The sequence below is a fragment of the Protopterus annectens genome, chromosome 2.part1, assembly GCF_019279795.1.
Source record: "Protopterus annectens isolate FY-2018-M chromosome 2.part1, PAN1.0, whole genome shotgun sequence".
In the NCBI taxonomy this organism is placed as follows: Eukaryota; Metazoa; Chordata; order Ceratodontiformes; family Protopteridae; genus Protopterus; species Protopterus annectens.
In genome coordinates, this window is record NC_056729.1 from 1,339,972,271 (window position 1) to 1,339,999,465 (window position 27,195).

Below are 27,195 nucleotides of genomic sequence, written 5' to 3' on the forward strand. Positions count from 1 at the left end.
TCACTTGGGGAGTTAATAATGGCTCCCACCTTGCAGTCGTCTGGGAACTTGGTCAGCCAAAGTCCCTCCATGTTGGCCTTGAGTTCTGAGAAGTAAATGCCAAACAGGAGAGGACCCAGGACCGATCCCTGTGGGACTCCACTCTTGACTGGTCGGCAGTCTGAATTGGAGTCTGCTACTTTCACACTGTGGGTTCTATCTGTGAGCCAATTTGCAAAACACCTATTGGTATAGGGGTTGATGCCTAGTCTGGTGAATTTATCAACAATTCCTGAGTGGTGAATGGTATCAAAGGCCTTGGCCAGATTGAGGTAGGCTGTATGAACTGCCTAGCCCTCATCCACATCTCTGGTGATTGACTCAAAAAGTCAACAAGGTTGAGCAGGCATAATCTACCTTTCACAAAACCAAATTGCATGGGATCTAAAGTTTAGAGTTTCCCTATATCCTTGTTAATTAGGTCCATGATGATGCGCTCCATAGCCTTACATATCAGATGCTTTTGGAACATCGCCTAAAAAGGCACTATAGAGTGGCAAGAGCCTTAGCAAGCATCTGGAAACCCAGGGTGACAGATCCAGGCCATCTCTGGCAAAGTATCGAGGTCCGTCAATCATGTCATCCCAAGCAGACATATACTGGATCTCCTTAGAATGACACGAAAAACAGCCAGCTGCTAAAGTCAATCATTTTCTGCTTGTACTGTGGTATCATTTTGGGTGATGGTAGGATGCTGCTCAGGGCTAGGGTCATACCTGCCTGGGCCACATAATCCAAGAATGCCTCCATGTCTCTTTTCATGTAGTCCAGAGAGGTGCATCTTAGGTCATTCACACCCACGTGGACAGTGACAGAGTCATACTTGTACTTGTTGTGGAGTGACCTGACTGCGTGTGTTATGTGTCGGATTCTGGCACCTGCAGACAGCTGACTGTTACCTTCTCCTTATTCAAACTAGTGAGTGGGACATCAGTGTGCCTCACTATTCAGTCACCTATGATTAGTGTATTGGGCAAGCTGTTTTGCCTTAGGGGCTTAGGTTGAGGGGCACACTGTGTAGGTGAGCTATGTGTCTTGTGGTTTGTGCTGTGTTGTGGTGGTCAAGTGCATTTCTGCCTTGGAGATCTCTGCTGTTTGGGTAGATTTCTATGGACAGCCTCCACGAAGGTGGGTGTGTGGTTTGTGTTTTTATGTGAGAGCTGTGATGCTGGGTGTTCTGTAGGGCTATGTGTTGCATGTGGTATGGTGCAGGTGCTGACTTTCTCCTCTTGACCAGCTATTCCAGTCGTGGCTTGAGAGTGCATAAGTGAGTGCTGGGAGGTAAGAGGAAAGGGCTGTCTGTGTACATGAGCCAGTTGCTACACTGCCTCAGAATGCCCAAGTTCACCAGGTTAATAAGAGAACTGACTTTTAAACATTCCAGGAGGGATGGTCATTATTACTAAGTACTGGAGCTGATTCCTTATATATTCATTTTACAGGAAAAATGTTACCCAAGGTGTCTGTCTGAGTCTGTACACAGCACTGCCAAGCACTTGAGGGGAAAGCGTTATTACCCTATCATACGATGAAAATAGCAAACGCTATTTCATCGTACCTAAAATATCTAAACCACAAAATATCGAACATCTGGAACAGTAAATTTTTTTCCCAGGGAAAAACTTTGCTGTTCCGAAACACATACGCACAACACAAGCACACCAAAATAAATAAACCATGCACATACACTTAACAACACCATAATTCTAACCCTACACTACTACATATCCACTTACCTTAACCCAACCCTAAAGTCCCTAACTACCTTACACTCACCTTACCCACTTCCTAACCCTAAAGTCCCTAACAATCGCACACTCACCTTACCTGCTCCCTAACCCTAATGTCCCTAACTATCACACACTCACCTTACCCCGGTCCGTTCGCACACTTACCTTAACCCGATTAGTAACCTCCACATACTTACCTTAACCAGGTCCGTAACCTTCGCACCACAGTAGAGTAAATAGCGAAGCCACGGAACGGACAACCGATATCTTACCCTAGGTAAGATTGCAAAGTTCCGGGGCTTTGCTATTATGCTTTTTTGACAAAAACGGCAATCCATTAAGCACAGAAGAGGTTATCAGGGACCTGGGGACCCAAGTTGACAGTAACCTTTCTTTTGACACTCACATTGCCAAAGTGGTTAGGAGGACCTTCTACACTGCCCACCTGATTATGAAGGGATTCACATCCAGATCAAGGGAGGTCATTGTTTCCCTGTACTCTTCACTTATCAGACCAATGATTGAGTACAATGCCCCATTCGGAATGTATCTTACCAGACACCTGCAGCAATTGGAAAGACCCCAAAAGTTCCTCACCAAAAGGATAAAGGGGCTCAAAAATATGCCATATGCTGCCCGACTGAAGAAACTCCAGCTCTATTCAGTCGCATACCGTCTGCTCAGAGGTGACCTGTGCCTGACATACAAGGCCATGTCCAACCCGGAATTAATGGACATGCTCCACCTCAAAAAATCCAAATCCACCAGAGCCACAAGAGCAAGAGACTTAACCTCAACACGGATATAAATAGGACGTGCTGGAGGGACAGATTCATCACCCAGAGACTCCCTATGCTGTGGAACAGAATCCCGGTCCATGTGAGACAGAGCACCTCGCTGGCTCTGTTCAAGAGGAATCTTGACCAGTGGATGGGAGATCGTAGGTTTACCCCGGGGATCATCTCTGTATCACTGCTGGACAGAGGCACGGCAAACTAATGGGTACCTAAGGGGTGGTGAAAGCCACACAACTCTGGCTAGGCTTATAAATGCCCTAGGGCAGATAGCCTAGTATGAACCTATGAACCTATGATATAGCATTCGAAGTTTTGAAACTTCAATGCTATAATATAGACACAGAGGAAACTAATACGTAGACGCTGAAAATTTAAGGATGATGTATTTAGGCAGATATTCTGAAGTTAGAAAGAAATCAAGCTGTACTTACTGAAAAATAAAGAATTGGCTTGTCAAGAATGATGAAAAGAGGGGAGTTGCATGAATGGCTACTGCCTGGGTACTACTTATGCTGGTCTCAGCACAGCTTCACTCTGTTGGGATACAATACTCCTTTGCTTCTTCTCACCAAAAGCAAAATGTTAGCACCAATCCCTAGAAGAGAACCAGGCCATGGCCTGTTTGGTGATCCACAGTCTTGTCCCAGATGATGCAAGGGTCTGCAGACTTCTAGCCTTTTTCTGGTAGATCCCTCTAATAACAACCAGATCAATCAGGTATGTTAAGCACAGACACTCAGTCTCCAACAGGAAAGAGTCAGGAATCAATGCACTCTGCTCCTCCTAATATAAGCACAGATTCCAAGCTGTCACCTATAAAGCAGTTATTGAGCTTTTTGGTGATCAGCAGTCTCCAAGAAATAATGTAATTGTACTCCTTCTCTCACCAGGAGAAAACAGAAACACTACTCCCAAGATGACTACTGAGAGGCAGAATGTAGGTTTCTCAAATAACTGGTGGTCTTGCAATAGATGCTTAAAAGTAAGATGAAAAATGGTTTATCCTAAACACTGCAGTGTGCACTAGAGGAGTTAGATGTGAAAGCAGGTAACTTAAGTTTTACCTGTCTAAAAAGTTAAGCTTTAGTGGAGAGTCGCTATTTTTAAAACAGCAAAGTACAGTTGTGTACACTTACCATAAATGTAGATGTTTGAGTGTATTCACTGTTGCAGTCATTACATTTGGGCTATATCTGCCCGGATAGCCCTCAGTTGGTCAGAATACCAGAGACTTCGGTTCGGGGCATCGGTTTTTAAAGCTTGCTGCCTGACGTCAGGGAGTCAGGGGTATAACTGAGGACAGTCAACACCATAAATCAGTTTTTCTTGCCCCAGCCTGTCAGGAGCCCCCCAAAATGAGGTTAGAAGTAGCATATATATATAAAGAGTAAGCATCTTCCCACGAAAGTAGAAAAACAACCAAGGTTCAGGCAAAAAGGAGGGGGACTGAGGGTGGGAAACCAGGACTGCAACAGTGAATGCACTCTAACATCTACATTTATTGTAAGTGTACACAACTGTACTATGTTCTTCATGTTTCATTGTTGCAGTCATTACATTTGGGTAGATTCCCAAAGCTTAGGAAAAGGGTGGTGGCAGTCCATGAGACTAGGGGTTGGTTAACATGCCCTGCAAGACTGCAGTGGCAAAGTCTGCCCTGGATATAGAGAAGAGGGGCAGGTGGTAATGTTTGATGAAGGTGTGTACAGATGTACAGGTGGCAGTCTCTAAAATGTCTCTAGTAGGAACCCCTCTGAGGAAAGCTGCAGAGGTGGCGGCTGCTCTGGTGGAATGTGTTTTGATCCCCTTAGGAGGAGCCTTACCATGATGAGTGCAGCAGAAATGTTTGCAATGTGCTATCCATTTAGAAATGGTCTGCTTAGAAATGGCTTTGCCCTCCACCCCAGAGGTGAAGCTGGTCAGACTTTCTGAAGGCCTTAGTCCTGTCTAGGTAAAACCTGAGTTGTCTATGCATGTCTAAGGAGTGCAGGATTCTTTCTCCTTTGTTTTGAGGTTGTGGGAAGAAGGTGGGCAAGTGGATGGACTGGTTAAGGGCCATGCTGGATACCACCTTGGGCATAAAGGAAGAGTTGGTTCTGAGAGTGACCCGATCACCATGGAAGATGAGGAAATGCTCCACAGGCATAAGAGCTTGCAGCTTGGGGACTCTTCTGGTGGAGGTGATAGCCAGGAGGAAGGCAGTTTTCCATGATAGAAACTTTAGATCTGCTGATCCAGCTGGCTCAAAAGGAGGCAGGGTGAGTTTCTCCAGTACAAAGTTTAGGTCCCATGCAGGAGTAGGTGCTCTTCTGGGGGGGGGGGGGCTTGAGATTACTAGCTCCCCTAAGGAATTGTTTAATGAGAGGGTGACAGAAGATAGGCTGCTCAGTGTGGCAATGAGCAGAGACGGCTGAGGTGTGCACCTTAATGCAGGAGAAAGAAAGGCCACCATTGAGTAGGCTGGCCAGGTAATCAAAGATAAGAGGGAGGGAGGGCTGTGACATGTCTGCTCCCTTAGCCTGTACCCAGATGCAGAATCATTTCCATTTTCCTGCGTGAGATTTTCTGGTGCTCGGGCATCTGGACTCTAGGAGAACTTCCATGACCTGTAGACTGAGAGGGGCATGCTGCTGAAAGGTCAGAGTACAAGCCATGCTGCCAAATTGAGGGTCTGCAGCTGTGTATGTAGGAATTTTCCCTCCTCCTGAGTCAAGAGGTTTGGAATAAGTGGAAGTTGCCAGGGAGGATACTGGGACAGGTTGCGAAACATGGGATACCAATGCTGCCTGGGCTAGTTTAGTCCTATGATGATGGCTTTCGGTTTTCTTCCCTGATCTTGATCAGTACTTTTGGCAATAAGGACAAGGGAGGGAAGGCATACACTGTGAGCTGGGACCAAGGGAAGGATATGGCATCCACTCTCCAAGCCATGCTGTGATGCTCTCTTTTGCAGAATTTTCTGAGCAGATGGTCTGTGGGTGAGGCAAACAGGTTGACCTGTGGAGTTCCCCACTCTTGTGTTGTTTGAGAGAAGGTATTTCTGTCTAGCTGCCACTCATGGGGGTCCAGTACCTGTCTACTTAACTGGACTGCCAAGGTGTTGAGCGAGCCAGGGAGGTACTGAGCAAGGAGGTGCAGACCCAGTTCATGGCCAACCTGCACAGGAGGTAAGAATGTGCTCCCCCCTGCATGCTGATGTACCACATCACTGTAGTATTGTCTGTCTTGGTGAGAAGGGTTCCTGGATGAAGGGCGTGCTTGAAAGCTGACAAAGCTAATTGCACTGCCATCATCTCCTTTAGGCTGATGTGCAGTGAGATTTGTTGGGGGTTCCATTCCCCCTGAACACATTTTCCATTCAGGTGAGCTCCCCATGCGTAATCTGAAGCATCTGTGGTGAGGGTCTGATCCGCTGCGGGTGTTAGGAAGGGCAGTCCCTCGTTCTGGGAGCAGGCTGTGGCCCACCATAGGAATTCTGCCTTGATGCAGGGAATGACAGGCAACAGTTTTTCCAGATCCTGAGTGTGTTGACACCAAAGGCTTTTTAAGTACCACTGAACTTTCCTCATATACAGTCTGGTATATGGAATGAGTAGGATGCAGGAGGCCATGCACGCCAGGGCTTGCAGGATTTTGCTTGCAGTGAGCAGGGGCTTGGTGGCCAGTAGTCCGAAATATGCGGGTAGAGCCTTTTGTTTTTCTGGTGTGAGGAATGCCATCTGGGAGGCTGTGTTCAGGGTTGCTCCCAGGAAAATTATCCTCTTGGTGGGTACTAATTTTGACATCTTTTCATTGATAGTGTACCCTAGAGAAGTTAAGAGTCCTTTTACAAAGGACAGGCCTTTTAGTAGTTTTTCCTGAGTGCCTGCCTGAATTAGGCAGTCATCTAAATAAGGGTAAATTTGAATATTTCTCTGCCTGCAGTAAACAACGGCTGGAGCCAGGCATTTTGTGAATACTCTGGGAGAACTGAAAGTGCTGCAAGCCTGCCCTGAAGTGGAGATGCTTTCTGCATGATTCCCTGATGGGTATGTGAAGGTATACTTCCTTGAGATCGAGTGTGACGAGCCAAGCGTCCTTGCACAACATGGGCAGCAGCTGCTGGAGGGTGAGCATTTTGAATTTTGGAATCACCAAAAACGTGTTGAGGATAGATAAGTCCAAAATGTGGCACCAGGTGCCCTCCTTTTTGGGAACTAAAAGCAGTCTTGAGTAAAATCCTTGGCCCACCTGCTCTGGGGGTACTCTCTCTACTGCTCTCATGGACACCAGGACATGTATCTGCTGCAAAGCCTCTGCCCACTGGTTTGGTGGAAGGTCTGGTTTTCCCTGAGGTGAGGGAAGAAAGTGGAAGGAGAATTTGTAACCCTGAGAAACAATCTTTTGGACCCATTGGCTGCTTGTGATGGTGGTCTAGTTCTTTACAAAGGAGGAAAGCCTTCCGCCAAGGGGTTTAGTGGGGAAGGCTGAGGGTGTTTCTGAGTCATTGAGGGCTTTTGGCAAAGGAGGCAGGCTTAGTACTCCCCCACTTGTGTTAGCTGGAAATCCATTGCTTAGATTTTTGAGTGGCCTAGGCCTGAGGCCTAGTAAGCCTGTACCCTTGAGTCCTGGACTGTCCCTGTTTGGTAGGTGCATGGAAGGTCCACTGTTTGGAAGGGAAATGCCTGCTGAACCTAGGGGGCGGCACTTGTAAGAAATCTTTAACAGTTTGCATCAATTTAGCTTTTTCTTACATCCATTTAAGCACTTCTTCTGCTTTATTGCCAAACAAATGGTCTTTGTGCAAGGGTGCATCAAGTAGTTTAGATTTTACATGATCTGGCAGTGGCTGTTCCCTGAGCCAAGCATGTCGTCTAATGACAGACCCTGTGGCTGTAGCCATGCAGGAAGCCTCTAAGGCGTCAAAACCACAGTGAAAGGAATGCTTTGTCACTTGACAGGCAGAGTGCATTAATTCCTGTAATTCCTTAAGTTTCTGGCAAGGAAAGGAAGGTAGCAAGCTTAGATTTTAGGAGGTTCAAAATATGCTGTTGATATTTAAGCATATGAAACTGACAATTTAGTGCTCTGACAGCTAAGGTGGCGGAGGTATAAACTTTTTTGCCCCATCTGTCTAGAGCTCTGGATTCCCTGTCAGAGGGTGTAGGATTTTTAGCAACACTAGCGTTAACTCCTTTGAGGCCTTGTGCGATGACCTCTGGGTCAGCAGAAGGATTTCTGAAAAGAAATTTGTGAAAGTCAGGGACTCTGTAGTACCCGTCAGGCTTTCTGGGTGCAGGTGGGATGGTGTCAGGGCTTAAATTGCTTTCAAGAAAAACATCATCCACCACCTCCACTACAGGAGGAATAGCTAAGGGTTTGTGCTGAGGAAGGTCCAATAATTCCCCAATTCTCTTTTTAGTTTGTGGGTAATCCTGACTTTCCCACTTGAAATGCTCCCTGAGAGCATGGAGGGTCTCCGCAAAAGACTAGCCCTCAGGCGGGGAGGCTGAAGGAATGGATTTCCTTTGCATCACAGTCCTCAAATGCAGAGAGGGGTTGTATGTCATCCAGTTCCACAGATTCCTCTGAATGCTCAGAGTAAGAGTCAGATAAAGTGTCTGGAGACAAATAGCTTTTCCTTTTAGAAGGCATGGCCTTAGATCCCCTAATAAGCTTAATGAGATCCTCTGCCATCCTAAGCATCTGTGGTTGCTGCAATGGCTCAGAGGCTAACGTTGGTCTGGAATACGCTTTTATCGGCGTGGTTTTGCAAATGGGCCTAATGGTCATTGGAGATTTAGCAACAGAGGTAGTCGGAATCGAAGAAGCCGGTCTGGATTCAGTCGTGCAAAGGCCTTCCTTGGAAGCCAGTGCCTGTTGAGAGGCTTCGGACCCATCTAAGGCTGAGACGACCGCAGGATCAGTCAATGCAGGTTTTCGTGGCATACCGGACTCCGAAAGTGTCTCAGTAGAGGCCTGCAAATGGATAACAGCGGACATCAGGGGCTGTGAAAGCACCTGACTGAGCTCCGGCAGTCCGATGACTAACTTGACGTAAGCGTCGTCAGAACACTTAGTCCTGTGTGGTCTGTCTCTACCTTTATCCTTATTTTTTTGGAAGATCGGTTGTCATCGGACGACTAAAGGAGGCCATATACAAAACCGAGGACTGCAGTCGGAAATGTGTAGCTACAATATGGGCCCAACGTCAGATAGTTCGCAGATTAAACAAAGCACAAAAATGGAAATTGGAAACATCGTGCTCAAGGCCTAGGCAAGTGACACAGTAGGAATTAAAATCTTGGTGTGGTAACTAGCTTTCCACAGGTAAGACAATTATTATCTTTCTCTGACATCGGTTAGAGCAAGAAAAAAGTATCCCCAACAGGGTACTTTGCTTTTGAAGACTTCACTTTGGAAACGAAAAACAGGTAATGGCTGACCGGCACTCGTATGGACTGCTTCTGCTTCAGGCTCCATGGCAAGAAAGACTGATGTAATGGTGTCGGCTGTCCTCACTTATACCCCTGACACCCTGATGTCAGGCAGCAAGCGTCAACAACCGACGTCCTGAACCGAAGTCTCTGGTAACTGACCAACTGAGGGCTATCCAGGCAGACATAACCCAAATGTAATGACTGCAACAGTGAAACATGAAGAACATCTGGTGTTCCACGCCAGAGGTCAACTCCTCGTTGGTCAGATCCAACCACAAGCTAATCACCCTAGACATCCATATCCCACCCCCACACCCCATTAAGGAAACCACCATCAAAAACTACTCCAAAGCCAACTTCATGCTTCTGAAGACAGAAGTGGAAAACTTTATGACACCCATGCAGACAGAAAATAGAGGTACAACTGTTGAATCTTACACAAATGAACTGTATAAGCACATACACGAGTGCAAGGATCGTGCCATCCCCAACAGAACCAAGATGATATCCTCCAAAAAAGGAAAGCCAATCTGGTGGTCCACTGTCATAAACAAACTCTACAACAGAAGGAAGAAGCTGTTGCAAAAAGAGAGTAAAATCCCAAGATTGGAGGAACTCCCTGGTAAGCCTCAGCAAGAAGCTGAGATCCCTCATAAAATCTTCCAAAGCCAGTTATGAAAATAAAATTGTCAGCGATTCCAAAGACAACCACAAAGCATTCTACAGCGATGTCAAGAATCTCAATGGCAACACTCAGATCTGCTCTGAGTTACAGCACAATGTCACTAAATACACAGAACCAACCAATATTGCCAACATCCTGGCAGATAGGTTCAGTGCTAACTTTACCCCCCCCCCTCACCCTCCAAATGGTCCATCTTAATACCGAAGAATGCCGAGCCCCTGTAATCAAGGATGAACTAGTAAAGACCGCACTCTCCAAAGCCAAGAACACAGCATCCATGGGACCAGACAAAATCCCAGGCTGCGTACTGCACGAATTACAGAACGAACTGGCACCCACTCAAGTACCATGTTCACTCATAGCCTCACCTCAGGCTATGTGCCTACTGAATGGCGCACAGCGACGGTTATCCCACTCCACAAAGGCAGTGCCCACCACAGACCCCAGAAACTATCACCCCATTACTCTGACAAGCCTGAAACATATCATCTTGGAGCTTATAAACAAAGACATAGGTAAACCTCCAAATCCTGGACCCCACTCATTTTGGGTTTGTAAAAGTAGATCATGTTTACTAAACCTGACTGACTTCTTTGAAGCGGTCACTAGAGCCATAGACGATGGCAAGGTGGTGCACACAGCCTATCTTGACCTCGCCAAAGCTTTTGATACCATCCCCCACTCTGGAATTATAGATAAACTCACTAAACTGGGCATAAATCCCTATGTCACAATATGGGTGGCCAACTGGCTCACTGAAAGAACCCACACAGTAAAAGTAGCCGACTCCAAGTCCAACTTCAGACCAATAATGAGTGGAGTACCACAGAGTTCGGTCCTTGGTCCTCTCCTGTTCAGCATCTACTTCTCTGAAGTGCAGGCCAACACAGATCATCTTTGGCTATCAAAATTCGCAGATGACTGCAAACTGGGTGCCATAATAGAATCACCTAATGATGTACACATTCTACAAAAGGGCCTCTCAGATACAGATGCTTTGTGTCAAAGTCATGGCCTCAAGCTCAATGCCAAGAAGTGCACTGTCATCCCCTTTGGGAAAAACTCGGTACCCATGAACTACCACATAGGCGGTAGCTCACTAAATACTGAAAGTGTGATAAGACCTCGGGACACAGATTGACAGTAGTCTCTCCTTTGATAATCACATCACCACAGTAATCAGGAAATCCTTCTATATGGCACACCTCATCACAAAAGGGTACTCCTCTAGTAAAAAACGAGGTCATTGCTCCCCTCTACTCATCCCTCATCAGACCCATTATAGAGTACAATGCCCTGTTTGGCATGTATCGCACAAGACACCTACAACAATTGGAAAGGCCACAGAAATACCTCACTAAGAGGATTACTGGCCTCAAACAGATGCCATACTCAGACGGTCTCAAAAAACTCCAGCTCTACTGCATCACATATCACCTACTCAGAGACGATCTCTGCCTAACATCCAAAGTTATGTCAACCCCAGAACTGTTGGACATGCTACACTTAAAGAAATCCCAATTTCTCCGAACTACATGCTTCAGTGACCTAAACCTTGTCACCACAATAAATAGAACATGCTGGAGGGATAGATTCCTGTCCCAGAGACTTCCCATACTCTGGAACAAACTACCCATTCATGTCAAGCAACGCTCCTCATTGACCCACTTTAAGAAAAATCTTGACGACTGGATGGGAAATAGAAAATTACCCTGGGAATCACTTCTGTGGCACTGCTTGACAGGGGCACAGGAAAATAATTTTCTCGGGTGGCGAAAGCCAGGAAACCTTTTTGGCTAGGCTTATATAGGCCCCAGGGATGATAGCCTAGTACCTACCTATGAATCTATGGCCAATAAATGGTACTATGGAATACAGTAGGATGACCAATAAATTTAAATAGTTGAAGGGGAGTGATTTCACAAAATGATAATTTTGTGCTTAATCACACCATCCAGTAAAAGCAGAGATGAAACGAGAAAATGGTCAAATTAACATAAGGGGCAGGCAACTAGAAAGACAGTGGTGTTTAAGAACACAACAGTAACCGTATGGGAGGGTGTGGAAACATTTCTGTCTGACTCACAAGAGACAGAGCTGTGGTCTCTTTTCGAGTTTTAATATGCAGTTAAAAACAGAATACAAGTAAAACACAGTGTAAAAAAAACAAATCACAGTATACAAAATAGAAAAAGGCAGTAAGTAATACAAAATACAACAGATAAAAAGCAAACTAACCTTTCCCTCACAGCAAACTGTAGCAGAGTTTGTAATACCTAAAAGAATGATAAAGAGGGTGTTTGAGAGGGTGGCCTAATGGTTAAGGTGTTTGCCTTACAAACACAAGGTACAGGGTTTGAATCTCACAGGGGATAATTGGCTAGGCTTAAAATAGCTTGCAAGGGCAGTTAGCCTTGTACTAACCTGTGAACCTATAAGATGATGCCAAAATTGATAGACATGGATCAATGTGGTTTTGTGGAGGGGAGGCAAACATCTGACAGCATTAACCAACTAATGATGATGCAGAGAGAAGCAGAACGTATGAAAACATGACAAGACTGGTTAATTCAAGACCGAAGTGAACTGGCTAGGTTTAAAATAGACCCCCAAGGGTAGTTAGCCTAGTACTTACCTATGAACATTATAAGAGCTACGAAGTGTTAGGGATTGCACTACATAACATGTTTGTTTATTAATGTAAAGGTTGGTGATGGCATACTAAGAAATATTGCACCTGGTGTTGCCGGACACCACAGTTGTGGCATGTGTTGGTCTCCTCTCAGTATTTTGTCAATTCTGTCCAAACAACATGACACGATTGTTGTGGACATCAGTGCAGCAAAAGAAAAATATGAAATAATTTAAAGCAATGTTCTCTTCCTTCAACTTTTCATAACAGAAACACATCTGGGGTGGAAGATTCTGCTGAAGAGTGTTTGTGTCTTCTCTTGCATGTTCTCTGTCTCTGCAATGTCAAGAGTGGACTCATCATAATTTTGTGAAAGGACTCTTTCTCAGACCTTCATGGTATAACACTTTTCAGTGCTGGGTCCAGTTACGTGTGAAGAGGTTAGGTAAGGGAAAAACTAGTACAAGATGATAGAGGACTGGCTTAAAAGAACAACACAGCCTATCTGGAAGCAGAGGATGAAAATGTTTAAGTCTGAAAAAAAAAATTCTGACTAAACTAAAAATGGGGAAAAATGTGAAGGAAAACTATGCTTACTTCTTCAATGCCAAGATGAAAACATTTGAGACTGAAAATGTCTGAGAAATAGGACAATCCATTCTGATACAAAAAAGATAATGAGATAGGACCAGAGTGTTAGTTCATCCAACATATAAGGCAATGGCAAAGTATGTCCTAAATGGCACACAGAGTGAGATCATGTAATGCCTTCCGAGGGTATTGTATACACATCAACCCATGCCACCTTAGTCGGCATTCCTACACCTGTGAGGAACAAGTCTTCCTACCTAAACAAACAGCATGCATGCTTGTGCCCATCATGAAGGAAGCTCCAGCAGGCCCACATAGCACATAAGGATTTGCAAGTCTCCTCTAATCTTGCCAGTGTGTCTTCCACAAACTGGTGGAGGGGGAAAGCACTAAAATCCTCAGGCACAAGTCAGACCCTCAGTCTTTGTTGGGAGACTTAAGGGTTTGTTCCATGTAGGCTAGCTCCATGTGGGCTAGCCACACCTAATGCACAAAGCCTGGCAGTGACATCTTGGGATGCATCCTTCAAAGAGGATGCCAGGGGTCACCTTTCTTGACCCTCTCTTACCCACATACAGGAAGAAACTCAAGCCTTCCTTAGTCAAGCAAAAAGGAGTCAGCGAGGAGGTTGAGAGCTATACTAATTTCTAGAGTGGCTCCAATTGCAATAGAGGAGGAAAAAAAGACAAAAATGGTAGATTTGTGGTAGTAAGGGGCTATCAGTAAGGGAGGAGAATTACAATGGCATATACTTGTATTTCACTAAAAGCTGTTTTTATGGAGCTTAAGAAAATGTGGGGAGAAATAATCAGCTTTCAACAAGGAATATTATTTATAGGTAGGGAAAGGAATTTGATTTGCAGTAGTGAGGATGTACCAGGGGAACCAAGAAGGGACAATATAACGAAAGAGGGTAGATTTCTGAAGAAATTTATGAAAATATTTGGTATGGAAGATGTGACTTCAGTAGTAGGATCTCGGACAGAATTTACATATTACTCCCCCAAGGTACAATAGGATCATAGGGGATTACTTGGCTATTGACCTGTAGGTCATTTTAAGCCTAGCCGTTTCATCCCAATGCAATACCACAGAAATACTAGTCAATACCAAAGACTGCATTTAGTGATGACTGCCCATGTCCAGGAGGGTTGTGGGTTCTATCCACTGTAAGAATTTGCTGTGCCTCATCCACGTATCCAGGTTCCTCTTGAACAATGTCATTGAGGTGTTCTGTTTCACATGAACTGGTAGCCTGTTCCAAAGACATGGCAGTCGCTGGGAGATAAATCTGTCCTTCCAGCATGTCCAATTTAAGTTGCAGGGCATATTTAGGTCCCTGGAATGGGTAGTCCTAGTCCCGTTTGATTTACGGATATGCAGCAAGTTCATTAGGTTTGGGTCTTGGATTGCTCTGTAGGCCAGGCATAAGTCTCCTCTAAGAAGTCTATACAATATGGAGTATAGTAACAGGGACTATAGTTAGCCTGGGTAAGGCACACGCTGGAGCCCTTTGATCTTCTTTGTTAGAAATCCTTGAGGTCTCTCAAATAGCTGCAGGTGCCAAATGGGGCATTGCACTCAATCATGTGCCAGATAAGTGCCGAGTATTTGGGGGGGGGTTATAACCTTTTTTTGCTCTTGAGATGATGCCTTTACTAACTAAGTGTGCTACATAAAAAGCTCTCCAGCTCTCCTTACTACAGTAGACACATGGTAGTCAAAGTAAAGGTCGCAGACAAATTGCAATCCCAGGTCTCATACCACTTCATGGGTACTTAGGGTACTGTCGTTGACTAGATAGTGTGAAGGGACATTGTGCCGAAGAGAATGATGATGCATTGCTTTGCATTCAGTTTGAGACTTTGACTACTACACCAGCCGTTAGTCTGCACGAGACCCTCCTGGAGTATACTGACATCATTTGGGGATTCAATGACTGCACCTAGTTTGAAGTCTTCTGCAAACTTGGCAAGCCACAACCCCTTAGTTTTGACCTGAACTTCTGAGAAGTATATACCAAAGTGTAGAGAGCCCAGCACTGACCCCTGTGGCAACCCACTGGTAACAGGTCTGCTGGTTGATGTGGTGTCGCTCATTATGATAGTGGGGGTGGTTCCACATCAAATTGGGCAAGAGTAGATATAAATTACATTTCACAGGAACATTTGCATTTAATTGAAAGCTTCAACACACACACACACACACACACACACACACACACACACACACACACACACACACACACACACAATAACTACTTCTAATAAAAAAAAAAAAAAAAAAAAAAAAAAAAGATAAAATGCAGGGTAATGAAATAAAAGTATGAGAATGGCACCTTCCCACCTAGCTGTTAAATGAGAGGAATTTATGGAGGGGGTAGAGGAAATTATTTGAGAGTTACTAGGGAAGATAGAAATTTCTTCAAATGTCACAGCTAGTGACTGGAATAAAACAAAAATGGAGCTTAAAACAGACTTGAAATAAACGATAAATATATGGTTAAGAAGTAATAGAAATTACTTACATAGGCTGACAAAGGTTAAAGTATTGCAGAATAAGGGGAATCTCACAGAACAAGAGGAGGGGCAAATGCAAAGTGCTAAAGAGAAAATAATGGATTATCTGGATAATATGCATAAGTTTAGAAAGATGCCGGTTATGTAACTATTTTTGATAACTCCAGAGCACAAAAACTTTTTTGCACAATGTCTTAGGCAACAGAATCTTGAAAGGACTGCTGCCAAACTTAGGGAACCTATAACATGAAAACTACTACAGATAGTATAGAGGTTTAAGAGATATTCTGGAAATTTTACACATTTGTATAAAAAAAAAGTATAAAGCAGAGAAATGTAAAATAAAGAAAAATACAAATGGAAGACTTAGTTATGCCAAGGTTAGAGGTAGATGAGGCTCAACAACTAACAGTAAGATAAGAGGTAATGAGATAAAAACAGGCATGTATAATCAATCTTCATGAAAGTCTCCAGTAAAAATGTTTTTAGGCCATTTAATCTTGTACACAGGTCAGGCATACTTTTATCAACCAGAGGAAAAGTTGTGGACAATAATTAGTAAAGAACTGAAGGAATTTATCTGGGAGGGAAAGAGTAAGAATTACGTGAGATAAGTTGCTCCTTATAATAAAACATGGTGGTTTAGGTTTACCTGATTTGAAGTGAGATTTTAGAGCTACACACTTGAGGCTCATATACATAACACAAACAGAACGTTATTCAAAGTGGAAAGAGATAATGATGATGAAGTAACGGGAAAGTACAAGAAATAGACAGACAGGGATCTTGGTTGAAGATTCTTGGGGAGAATAACAACAGCCATAAAGAATATTATATTCATAAAGTAGCAGAATATATTCTAAGATCTAAGCCAATACGAGAGTGGATAAAAGAGATTTTGCCAAAAGGGATGACAGCAAGTAGGGGTACAGAAACTAGGCAAAAGGGGGATGGAATTTACTGGAGAAATATCGCAAAGGAACCGACATATTGGAAGCAAATAACTCAAGCAGGAAAGGTAATAAGTGGGATGAGGCCAAAAATGACATTTGGATTGCAGGCTACAGACTACCTTGCCTACCAAGGCTTGATCTCTGAGTACAGGCAAAGATAAAGGGATAGGGGAATTTTAAGTGAAAGATCTGCTGTAGCAGAGTTATATAGTTGAGCCTAGAACAGAAGCAGCTATTAAAAAAGGGATAATTAGAAGGTCATGTAAAATACTGCATAATATCCATAAGAATCAAAAGGAGGTTAGAAAAGGCCTGGAAGAGAGACTGGAAAAGCAATTTACAAGAAAACAATGGGAAGACATTATCTATGGCTTCCAAGTATGCAACCAAGTACAGAAGATTTAGGATTGCTGCTTGGAAGTGTTTGCATGGGTATTTTACACTTCAAATAATTTTTCCTCAGGTAGACAGCAAATGCTGGAGGTGTGATGGAGAAAAAAAAGTAACAGAACACATGTTTTGGGAATGTAATGAGTTGGCAGATTTTAAAAATTCCCTACACAGTACTCTATCAGAAATATTGGGTAAGCAAATGGCTGCAAGTAAGGAAATCATTCTTATGAGCTGGGATAAGGATCTGAATTGCCCAGACATAGTAAGGCCTTATTAAGTTTAATTCTGTTGGGTGCCAAAAAAGCAATTAGTAGAAATGTTAATCAAAGTATACACAAACTTTTAAATTACTGAACATTTATTATAAACAACATGTTGTTGTTGTTGTTATTGATGTTTGTCTTTCGGCATTTTCCCGGTTAGGGTTCGCCACAGGGGAACTCTGGTCCGCTAATGATTGGCAGTAGATTTTCACGAACGCCGAGGTGCCAGCTCGACGTCCAACCTTCAACGAAGGCACGCCCATTTAAGAATGTCTTTTGAATGCCCACCCAACCACAGGGAGGACAGGCAGACTCCACACAGAAGGCACTCCCCGCAGTCCAGCCGAGAATCGAACAGGAGAACCTCTTGCTGTGAGGCAACAACGCTATCGTTGCACCACTGCAATTGGACTAAAGGCAACACACCAAGCCGCTAATACTCCACAAAACTTCCACCAAAACAAAAACAATGAAGCAGTGGCTCAGGAAAAAACAAAAACTTTAATAGCTCCAACGGTAAGCGCTTTCGTCTCTCCACTTATTCTCCAAACAGAGACTTCTTCAGACAATCATATAAAATTACTAAGCAACTATATACATAAAAAAATCATGACATATTTAATCACGTGGCATATTTAAAAACATCAAACATCAAAACAACACTCCTTCCGTTATAAAACTTTTCTAAATTTAAATAGAATACACTTATCTTAACAAACAAATAATATTTACTATAAATCACATAAAACTGTTAATATTAGAACCCCTTCCTTTTAATTATAAAAACTGTTAGTGCTTTAATCCCCTCTTTTTTAAATAATATTGTTTGTTTTTTCTGAGCCACTGCTTCGTTGTTTTTGTTTTGGTGGAAACAACATAAAAATAATGGAAGAGGGATCTTTAGAAAAGGGAAAGAGCAAATTACATAGATGTAAATGGAAATTGTGTGAACAATGCATGCATAACAATGTTTAGGAGGAGTTAGGTTTAAGGGAAGACAGAAATTCAGCAATGTTTTGTAATGTTACACTGATGTTAGTAGCAAAGAAAATATATGTGATGTATATTGTATAAGGAGATGAGGAGCATGGCGAAGAGGGGGCTAGCGAAGGTTAAGGATAAGGCGTATGGAAAGTTGTATGAAAAGTTGGACACTAAGGAGGAGGAAAACGACCTGTACCGATTGGCTAGATAGAGAGACCGAGCTGGGAAAGATGTGCAGCATGCAAGAGTGATAAAAGATAATGAGGGAAACATACTTACAAGTGAGGAGAGTGTGTTGAGCAGATGGAAAGAGTACTTTGAGGGGCTGATGAATGAAGAGAATGAAAGAGAAAGAAGATTGGATGATGTGGGGATAGTGAATCAGGAAGTGCAATGGATTAACATGGAGACGGTAAGGACAGCTATGAAGAGGATGAAAAATGGAAAGACTGTTGGTCCAGATGACATACCTGTGGAAGCATGGAGGTGTTTAGGAGAGATGGCAGTGGAGTTTTTAACCAGATTGTTTAATGAAATCTTGGAAAGTGAGAGGATGCTTGAGGAGAAGTGTTTTGGTACCAATGTTTAAGAATAAGGGTGATGTGCAGAGCTGTGGTAACTACAGAGGGATAAAAATGATCAGTCACAGCATGAAGCTATGGGAAAGAGTAGTGGAAGCTAAGTTAAGAAGGGAGGTGATGATTAGTGAGCAGCAATATGGTTACATGTCTGGAAAAAGCACTACAGATGTGATGTTTGCTCTGACAGTGCTGATGGAGAAGTATACAGAAGGTCAAAAGGAGTTGCATTGTATCTTAGTGGACTTGGAGAAACCATATGACAGGGTGCCTAGAGAGGAGTTGTGATATCATATAAGGAAGCCGGGAGTGGCAGAGAAGTATGTAAGAGTGGTACAGGATTTTTACGAGGGTAGTGTGACAGTGGTGAGGTCTGCGGTAGAAGTGATGGATGCATTTAACGTGGAGATGGGATTACATCAAGGATCAATTCTGAGCCCTTTCGTATTTGCAATGGTGAAGGACAGGTTGACAGATGAGATAAGACATGAGTCCAAGTGGACTATGACGTTTGCGGGATATTGTGATCTGTAGTGAAAGTAGGGAACAGGTTGAGAAGACCCTGAAGAGGTGAAGATATGCTCTACAGAAGGGAGGAATGAAAGTCAGCAGGACTAAGACAGAATATATGTGTGTGAATGAGAGGGAGGATAGAGGAATGGTGAGGGTGCAGGGAGTAGAGTTGGCGAAGGTGGATGAGTTTAAAAACTTGAGATCAACAGTTCAGAATAATGGTGAGTGTGGAAGAGAGGTGTAGAAGAGAGTACAGGCAGGGTGGAGTGGATGGAGAAGAGTGCCAGGAGTGATTTGTGACAGACGGGTACCAGTAAGAGTGAAAGGGAAGGTCTACAAGAGGGTAGTGAGACCAGCTATGTTACATAAGTTAGAGATGGTGGCACAAACAAAGAGCTGGAAGTGGCAGAGTTAAAGATGGTAAGATTTGCATTGGGTGTGATGAGGATGGACAGAATTAGGAATCAGTATATTAGATGGTCAGCTCAGGCTGGATGGTTTAGATACAAAGCCAGAGAGGCGAGATTGCGTTGGTTTGGACATGTGCTGAGGGATGCTGGGTATATTGGAAAAAGGATGCTAAGGATGGAGCTCTCAGGTAAGAGGAATAAAGGATGGCCTAAGATAAGGTTTATGGATGTGATGAGAGAGGACATGCAGGTGGTTGGTGTGACAGAACAAGATGCAGAGGACAGGAAGAAATGGAAACAGATGATTCACTGTGGTGATCCCTAATAGGAGCAGCCAAAAGAAGAAGATATTGTATTTAAATGGAAAAAATGTTAAAATGGTTTGTTTTCTTTTCTGTTAATGTATGTTTACCTATGTCTTAAGTGACAATTTAAAACAGTTTTTTTTTTTTTTTTTAATTTTATCTAGAGGAAAAGGGGCATTTACATCTTTGATCATGCAAGCTACACCCTCGTGTAGTTCCATAAGTGCCATGGGTACTGGGAGAAGAAAGAATAGAAGACAATGATGCTGTTTTTAAATTCTTTTACTGATGGGTACTTTTTTAAAACTCCTTTATTGATGGGTATACCCACTGGACACTACTGCTTTTTTTTGCAGCAACACAGGTGTAAAATATAGGTAAATGACTTGCTGAGGGTCATACCATATTCTAATGGAAACTTATAGTTAGTTGCCTGATAACATTTTAAATCCATTCAACATTGAAATTTTGTTTGGTAACGATTCTTCACAAAATGCGTACTGACAGTAGAATATTAACAGTAATAGTAATATATTGTCTGCATTTACATTCCTTCAGGGAAAAATGTCACAACCCTTGCAGATATCCTCCACTGGTCAGCCTAACTATCCCCAAGAAACCATAGTACTTGGTGATTTTAATTAGATTGGAACACCTGTTCCTCCAAATCTCCCACTGCCCATGTTAACCTACATGGGCTTACACAGCTAATATCCACCCCCACAAGGATAGACAAATCTAATCACAAAGAAATTATATTAGACTGGATACTTATCAATAATCACCCCCAAATGTATACATCTGGAACTCTCCCCGATTATCTTAGCGATCACTTTCTCACCTATATAATTAGACATAAAACCATTAATCCCCACCAGCCCACCTATTGAACAGTTAGAAATAACAAGAACTTTGACCCTACTAAGTTTCAAGAGGAACTTAAATCATGTAATTGGTCTCCCTTGAAACACTTGCCCCTAGATGCAGCTGTCTCTTACTTTAACAAAAAATTCCTGGCTGTACTGACTCCCACGCTCCTGCTTGATCCATTAGGACTAAAACTAAAACAGCGCCATAGCTCTCTAATGAAACCAAATCAAGAATTGCACTTAGAAATAAGGTATGTGCTACGTGGCGTACCACTAAATATCCTCAAGCTCAAAATATATATCGGCAGTTAAGGAATGAGACTAAAAGAGCCATTTTACTAGATAAACAAAACCACTACTTCCATCTTCAGAAAAGTAATGAAAAAAAAACCCTAAAAAGTTTTGGGCAGGCAAAAATAAACTATTGCACCCAGGACACACCAGCACACCTACTCCTTCAGCCTCCCCAGATAAACCATCAGAGGATGTTGCCAATGACTTTAATAGTTTCTTTACTGAAACTATTCAGGCCCTAACCAGTAAACTACCTATTAGTTCCTCTAATTTACAGCTGCTCATTCCCAGTACCCAGTACTCCTTTAGCCTCCTTCCAGTCTCCACATATACTATCTGTTCCCTAATCAGGAAACTAAAACCAACGACCCCATCTGCTGATCTTCTCCCTGCTGAGCATCTGCAAAAGGCTGCAAATATCAAAGCATATCACATTTCTATACTAATCAATCGTAGCATATCAGAAGCTACAGTCCCCGCCATCTGGAAAACTTCACATGTCATACCACTCCATAAAGGAGGTAGCTCCACTGAACTATCCAATTATAGACCTATAGCTATCTTATCACCACTGGCTAAAATTTTGGAAAAGTGCATCCATAAGCAGCTTCTGCACTATCTAATCCAGAATCACCTACTGTCTAAAATCTCAGCATGGCTTTAGACCATACCATAGTACCACCTCAGCCCTTCTTACCTTCTCTGATGCTATTAACTATAACAGAAACATTAACAATCTATCCTCTGATCTATCAAAGGCTTTTGATATGGTTAACCACTGACTACTTATTTCTACTTTGGGAGCAATTTCCTTAGACAATCATTCTCTCCAATGGTTCCAATCATATGTCTGCCATAGCCAACAAGCCGTCCATCCTATGGCAGAACAAACTATCCAGCCTCCTTCCCAACACCCTTGGAGTTCCACAGGGATCCATTCTAGGTCCTGTTTTGTTTTCCATTTTCATTAATGACCTCCATACAGCCATCCCAAAAGCTCAAAGTATTTAATATGCAGATGACTCAACTTTGATATGCTCTGCCACCACCCAATCAGTACTGCAGACTCTAACCCAAGATACAGTTAACATAGTTGAAAACTGGCTTTCTGAGCGGCGTCTAATCTTAAACACAAACAAAACAAAGTTGCTACTCTTCTCTCCCATGCAAAGGTCCTCTGTACTACCCTTCTCCATTAATTCTAATAATGGTACCAGAATCTCCCCTGACAACTGCACAAAACTTCTAGGTGTTTTGGTTGACAACAATCTTAAATTTGATATGTATGTAAACCAAGCTATCAAAACCATTAACAAAAAACTTGGAACATCATATAGAATTAGACAATTTCTTACCACTCCTGCTAGAATTGCTATAGCCTGCTCTCACTTACACCCTTTTCTATGCCTCCTCTATACTTACCAACTTAAACAAAACTGATCTTAATAAACTTACTTCCTGTTATAACCACACAGCAAGATTTGCCACTGGTATGCCATATAGACCGCATTACTGTAAAAACCTAAACTATCTTGGTTGGCTAGAGCTAGCCAGCCTATTAAAGTACAACCAACTTACAATTGCTCATGAAGTACTTAACCAACCAGATAATACACCTGCTCTTAAAAATATTATCTACCCCTACTGTAACCTTAGAATACTTCGCTCATCTAATAGATTGGTAGTCCAAACTGTTAAATCCAAAAACTTTGCCGGAGGCTCTTTGTTTGCCAAATCTGTCGGTAAAACTAGGAAATCACTGCTTGCTGACATCACTCTAGTGACCTCCCTCACATAATTTAAGAAAAGTCTCAAGCAGTATTTTAAATCGCATCATAAATTTTGTTAGAATGTATAACTCAAATGTCAACTGAGTCTGTAAACTTTGCTAAATGTGTATTTTTGTAATTTTCTCTGGAGCTTTTCTCCCCGGGCCTCCGCTGAAAATGGACATGTATCCAGTTGGACTATCCCAGTCAACAAATGTAAAATAAATTAAATTAAACAAATTAATTTAACAACAGAAGCAAAAATGTCATTTAAGAAAATGAAGGCGATACGGTTTTAAGATAAAGAGCACCTATCAGCATTAGGATTATATACATGAAGATGGATATGTACAACTATTTTGTTGGTAATGAAGCTGTAGTAAAAGCTTGCATTCCACAGAGGCCTATGGTACAGAATGTACTGGCACAATGATATTAAGATTTAAGCAGCACATTTCTGGAAGATCGGCTAAATATGTCAGTAATCATCACAACAAAAACATGATCAGAATTATTTTATTTATTTGACATCTGATTACTGGGATAGTCTGACTGGGATAATACTCTGTACTCAGCGGAGGCCCAGGGAGAAAAGTTACACATTGACATAACATGGTTATAGTTAAATAAAGTTATTACAAAGCATAATAGAAAAGAATGACATATTAACGAGGTAAAAAATTCAGCTTCAGCTTATACAAATGCAATATTTTGACAGTTATAACAAGTTGAAAAAGAACACTGTCATTAGATAAAAGTATTCATTCACAAGTTGTAGCTCACAAAGAGGACATTAAACACACAGAGTACACTCTTTGGAAATGAGATGACTATATATTACAGCCTAGCAAAATAAATTTGACCTTTGTCTACATAACAGATTTTACTAATTCCCTCTGTCAACACTGTCAGAGTATTCTGGTGGTAGAAGGAGGGAGGGACTAGCTCAGCCTGAGGTAGTGCAGTTAGGGTTGCCACCTTTCGTTGTGGCTAAAACCGGAGTAAAGCCACACCCCGCACATCCCAGTAACCCCACCCACCCCCTCTCCCACCCATTTTCTGCCCATTTTGTGATGTCATGCTGACATCACTGGATGGGGACCACCCTCTTTTTCCATTCCTGCTGCCTGTTTTCAGCTGACGTACTATGCTTTTCTGTAAAAAAGCATAGTAAATCAGCCAATTTAGATAGTCTGTTTCCTTTTTTGAAACAGAATATCGGGGTTTGTACAGTGTTTTCCAGATTACCGGTGAATCAGTTTGACTTCCGGATAGTCCGGAAAAAAAAAAAAAACGGAGGGGTGACAACTCTAATGTGCAAGAGCAAAGCTAGGTTTTGTTTAAGTAGTCTTTTAGGAGTAGTTTGAAGCTGGACAGGTTAGCTGTAGATCTGATTTGCAGAGGGTAAAAAACAGATCTTGGATGCAGCAGTGATAGTTTAATCTTAGCTACTCTGCTTGCTACACCTAAAGAAGACAGAGGGTGACAGAAGACAAGAATTTACACAGACTTTAGATTCTAAGAAATACACTCTACCAGAGGAGGATATGCTGAAAGTAGAAATCAGAACTTACACAACTGCTTACAATGTCTGTGTTTGCCAAACATACGCTGCAGTTTGCACACTGCTGGTCTCAAAGCTTCACAGAGAACAGGCAGAAAAAAAGGTTAAATTGTACAAACCTGAACACAGGGGGACATGAAAGATCCTGGTTATCACTAGGAGGACAATGCAATGGAAATGGTCTACCATCAAATTTACCTAATAACACAGGCAAACAGGCTGAACCACAGAGTTACGATGGGATGCTTATTGGATGACTTGATACTGGAAATGTCTCCAGAAATTAGCTAAAATTCTATCAAGATTCAGAAAGGAATGCAGTAAGACGTTATTATAATCCCTTCAGAACTTAGCTGTAATTCCAGTATGACTGGACACAGAATGTGGCACCCTATTAAAATTCTAAGGCAATATTAAAACAGTGCTTTTACGCCTCAGCATTTTCATGATCAAAAACTAATGTAGCAAATAGTGGAAAATGACTGAATTGAATGAACTAATAAATGCAACTGATGTGTGGACGTTTTGTTGGTGTGAGTGTCCATGTACGTATGTAGTTTAGATGAAGAGTAGCCTTCTGATCTCTATCTTCTTGTCTATACAACTGTAACTGGGGATTGTTCAAATGCCATTCCTAACAGTCTATGCCCTCCAAAACTACCACTGAATTCAGATTACAGAGCTCTCAGGCTTGTCAAACCTCCCTTTGTGGAAGGCTTGGATGAAGCATCAACAATTGTGGAGGTTCTTTGCCCTGCATGCCTCTTCCAGGTAAAACTGCTGGGACTGTACAAATGATACGCCTACCAGTCCAAAAAGGTTGTGGTGGCCATCAGGCCTCTTAAACCTCATTCTGCAAGTGTTCGTGGTGAAGCACTGGCAACTATGAAGATATTTCAGGCTGTATCCCTCTTCCAAGCAAAACAGTGAAACTGGCAGTCCTAGCTTGTAGTTCAACAACTGCAGGAACAGTTTGAAGCTTTCTACAATTTAGGAATGTAAGGTGGGCACACTCCAATGATACACATTAAGAGCAAGATTCAAAATGTGTGAAAGACAGCAAAGAAAAGCTATGTGCAAGGACTGGATGCACCCTCCTAGTCTTATGAGTAATGATATGATGTGTACCTGTATGAGCACATGTACCCATGAGCACTGGGAGTTGGAAAACGGATTCAGCACTGCTAAGCTGACAGTATCTGTGGTAAAACACTCAGCAGTTATCTGCTGCAGAGAGCCTTCAAACTCAGAACCAAATCAGTGCCCATAAAATTTGCTTGGATCGTTTCATCTGTACATATTTGTGTACAACTGGTTTATTAAGTATGCCTCTAGAAAGCAAAATGTTAAAAACACCAAAAGTACATAACAGCTAAAATAAGAAAACAAAAATGGTGTTCCTTAAGGACTACTCACCAAAAGATAGGTAGCAATTGCAACATCTTCAAAGACAAATTTTTCAGGATCTGTTACTTCAGGCCATACCTTTAAAAAAAGCAGAAGGCACCCACAAAATTAGCATATGATGTATATACTCAAGGAAGCCATTTACTTAATTCCAGCAGCTACCACCAAAAGAATGTTACAAACACTGCCGCAACATTTAAGACAGGGGGCTCAAATAAACACAAATTCTTGTTTTAGCTCTTTTCTAACGCTTTAATTGTGTAGACAGATTCCACAACAGAAAAAATGAAAAGTAGAAGACTAGAAACAGCACTCCCACTAGAAACAGATAGGAAAAGTGATGCACTTCCACACCACCTAACAATACCAGAACATAGAAGCTGTGCCGATGGGACAGAGGGATAGATATGATAAAGGTTCAAATACCAACCTGACAGTGCAAGACAGTAAGATGGGTGTGCCCATCCTAAAAGGGATGCTTGGGACATGCTAGGGACACATTTGCGTGCTTGGTTTCTCCTGGAGGAAATTGGGGAAACAGTGTGGTGCTGCCTGAGGGTGAGTGAAGCAGTCATGCAGACAGTAGCCCCTTATTTAAGTGAGGGAGGATAGTGTCCACTGCAAGTCTAATCCACATGGAGTTACTAGGTGGCACTGAGTGGGAAGTAGGAGAAAACACTCCTCAACAGCAATATAATGTTGTCCAAAGTGTCTTGATCTCCTTAGCCTCAAATGTGGGTCACAGTTAGTCTGGGGGAGGCTACTCAGGTTCTGTAGGTGCAGTGGACAAAGAAACTAAAATAAACATATCAGAAGAACAAAAGAACAGGCAAAGAAACAGAGAAAGAGATTCATGTATGATGGAGGAGATCCAAATGCCTAAAAGTTACCAAAGTACTCATCAGCAGAGAACAAAGGAAGACCAGAGCAAATGAAGTAACACATTATAATAGCTTGGATTAGGTAATGGATAAAAAGCTTGACAATAAGTATGAATATTACCAGCTGCTACTTAAGTATAGTGTGACATGAGTACGATATTTAACATTCTTATGCTCCTGGGCATCTCCTGAAAAAGGTAAGGTCAACAGAACATTCAACAGATCAATACAAACCTGAAAAAGAGAGTCAGGTCAAAGTCTATGAATACAGCTGCTTTAATGGGCGAGAGTACAGAGACCATTTCTGGCATAATAATTACCTGTACTATACTTTTCATCAAATTTGCAGATTCTACTCCCTAATGAAGATGCAACTGTATCTCTGTAACTAAAGTAAAAGAAGAAAAGAAATTATTTTCAGACAAATGATTACCAAATGTTATTTGCTTTTGCTTCACAAACCTAAAGTCCTTCTTATCCTCCTCACAGCTGACCACCAGCTTCTACCAGCATCTCTCCTTGTTGACTGAGCCTACTAGGCACTCCTTCTCTCCTCCCAGACTTACGCAGACTCGTGCTCAGGGCTAGTGAGGACACAGA

At 42.4% G+C, this 27,195-nt stretch overlaps 1 protein-coding gene across 1 annotated transcript in view; it reads right to left on the minus strand.

Annotated features, from left to right (window-relative positions):
• TRMT44 (tRNA methyltransferase 44 homolog) overlaps positions 1-27,195 on the minus strand; it is a 587,826-nt gene that overhangs the window by 405,157 nt on the left and 155,474 nt on the right. Inside the window, exon 4 of the mRNA XM_044063563.1 lies at positions 25,724-25,792. Coding sequence (XP_043919498.1) covers positions 25,724-25,792 — 69 coding nt within the window. The remainder of the gene's footprint in view (positions 1-25,723; positions 25,793-27,195) is intronic.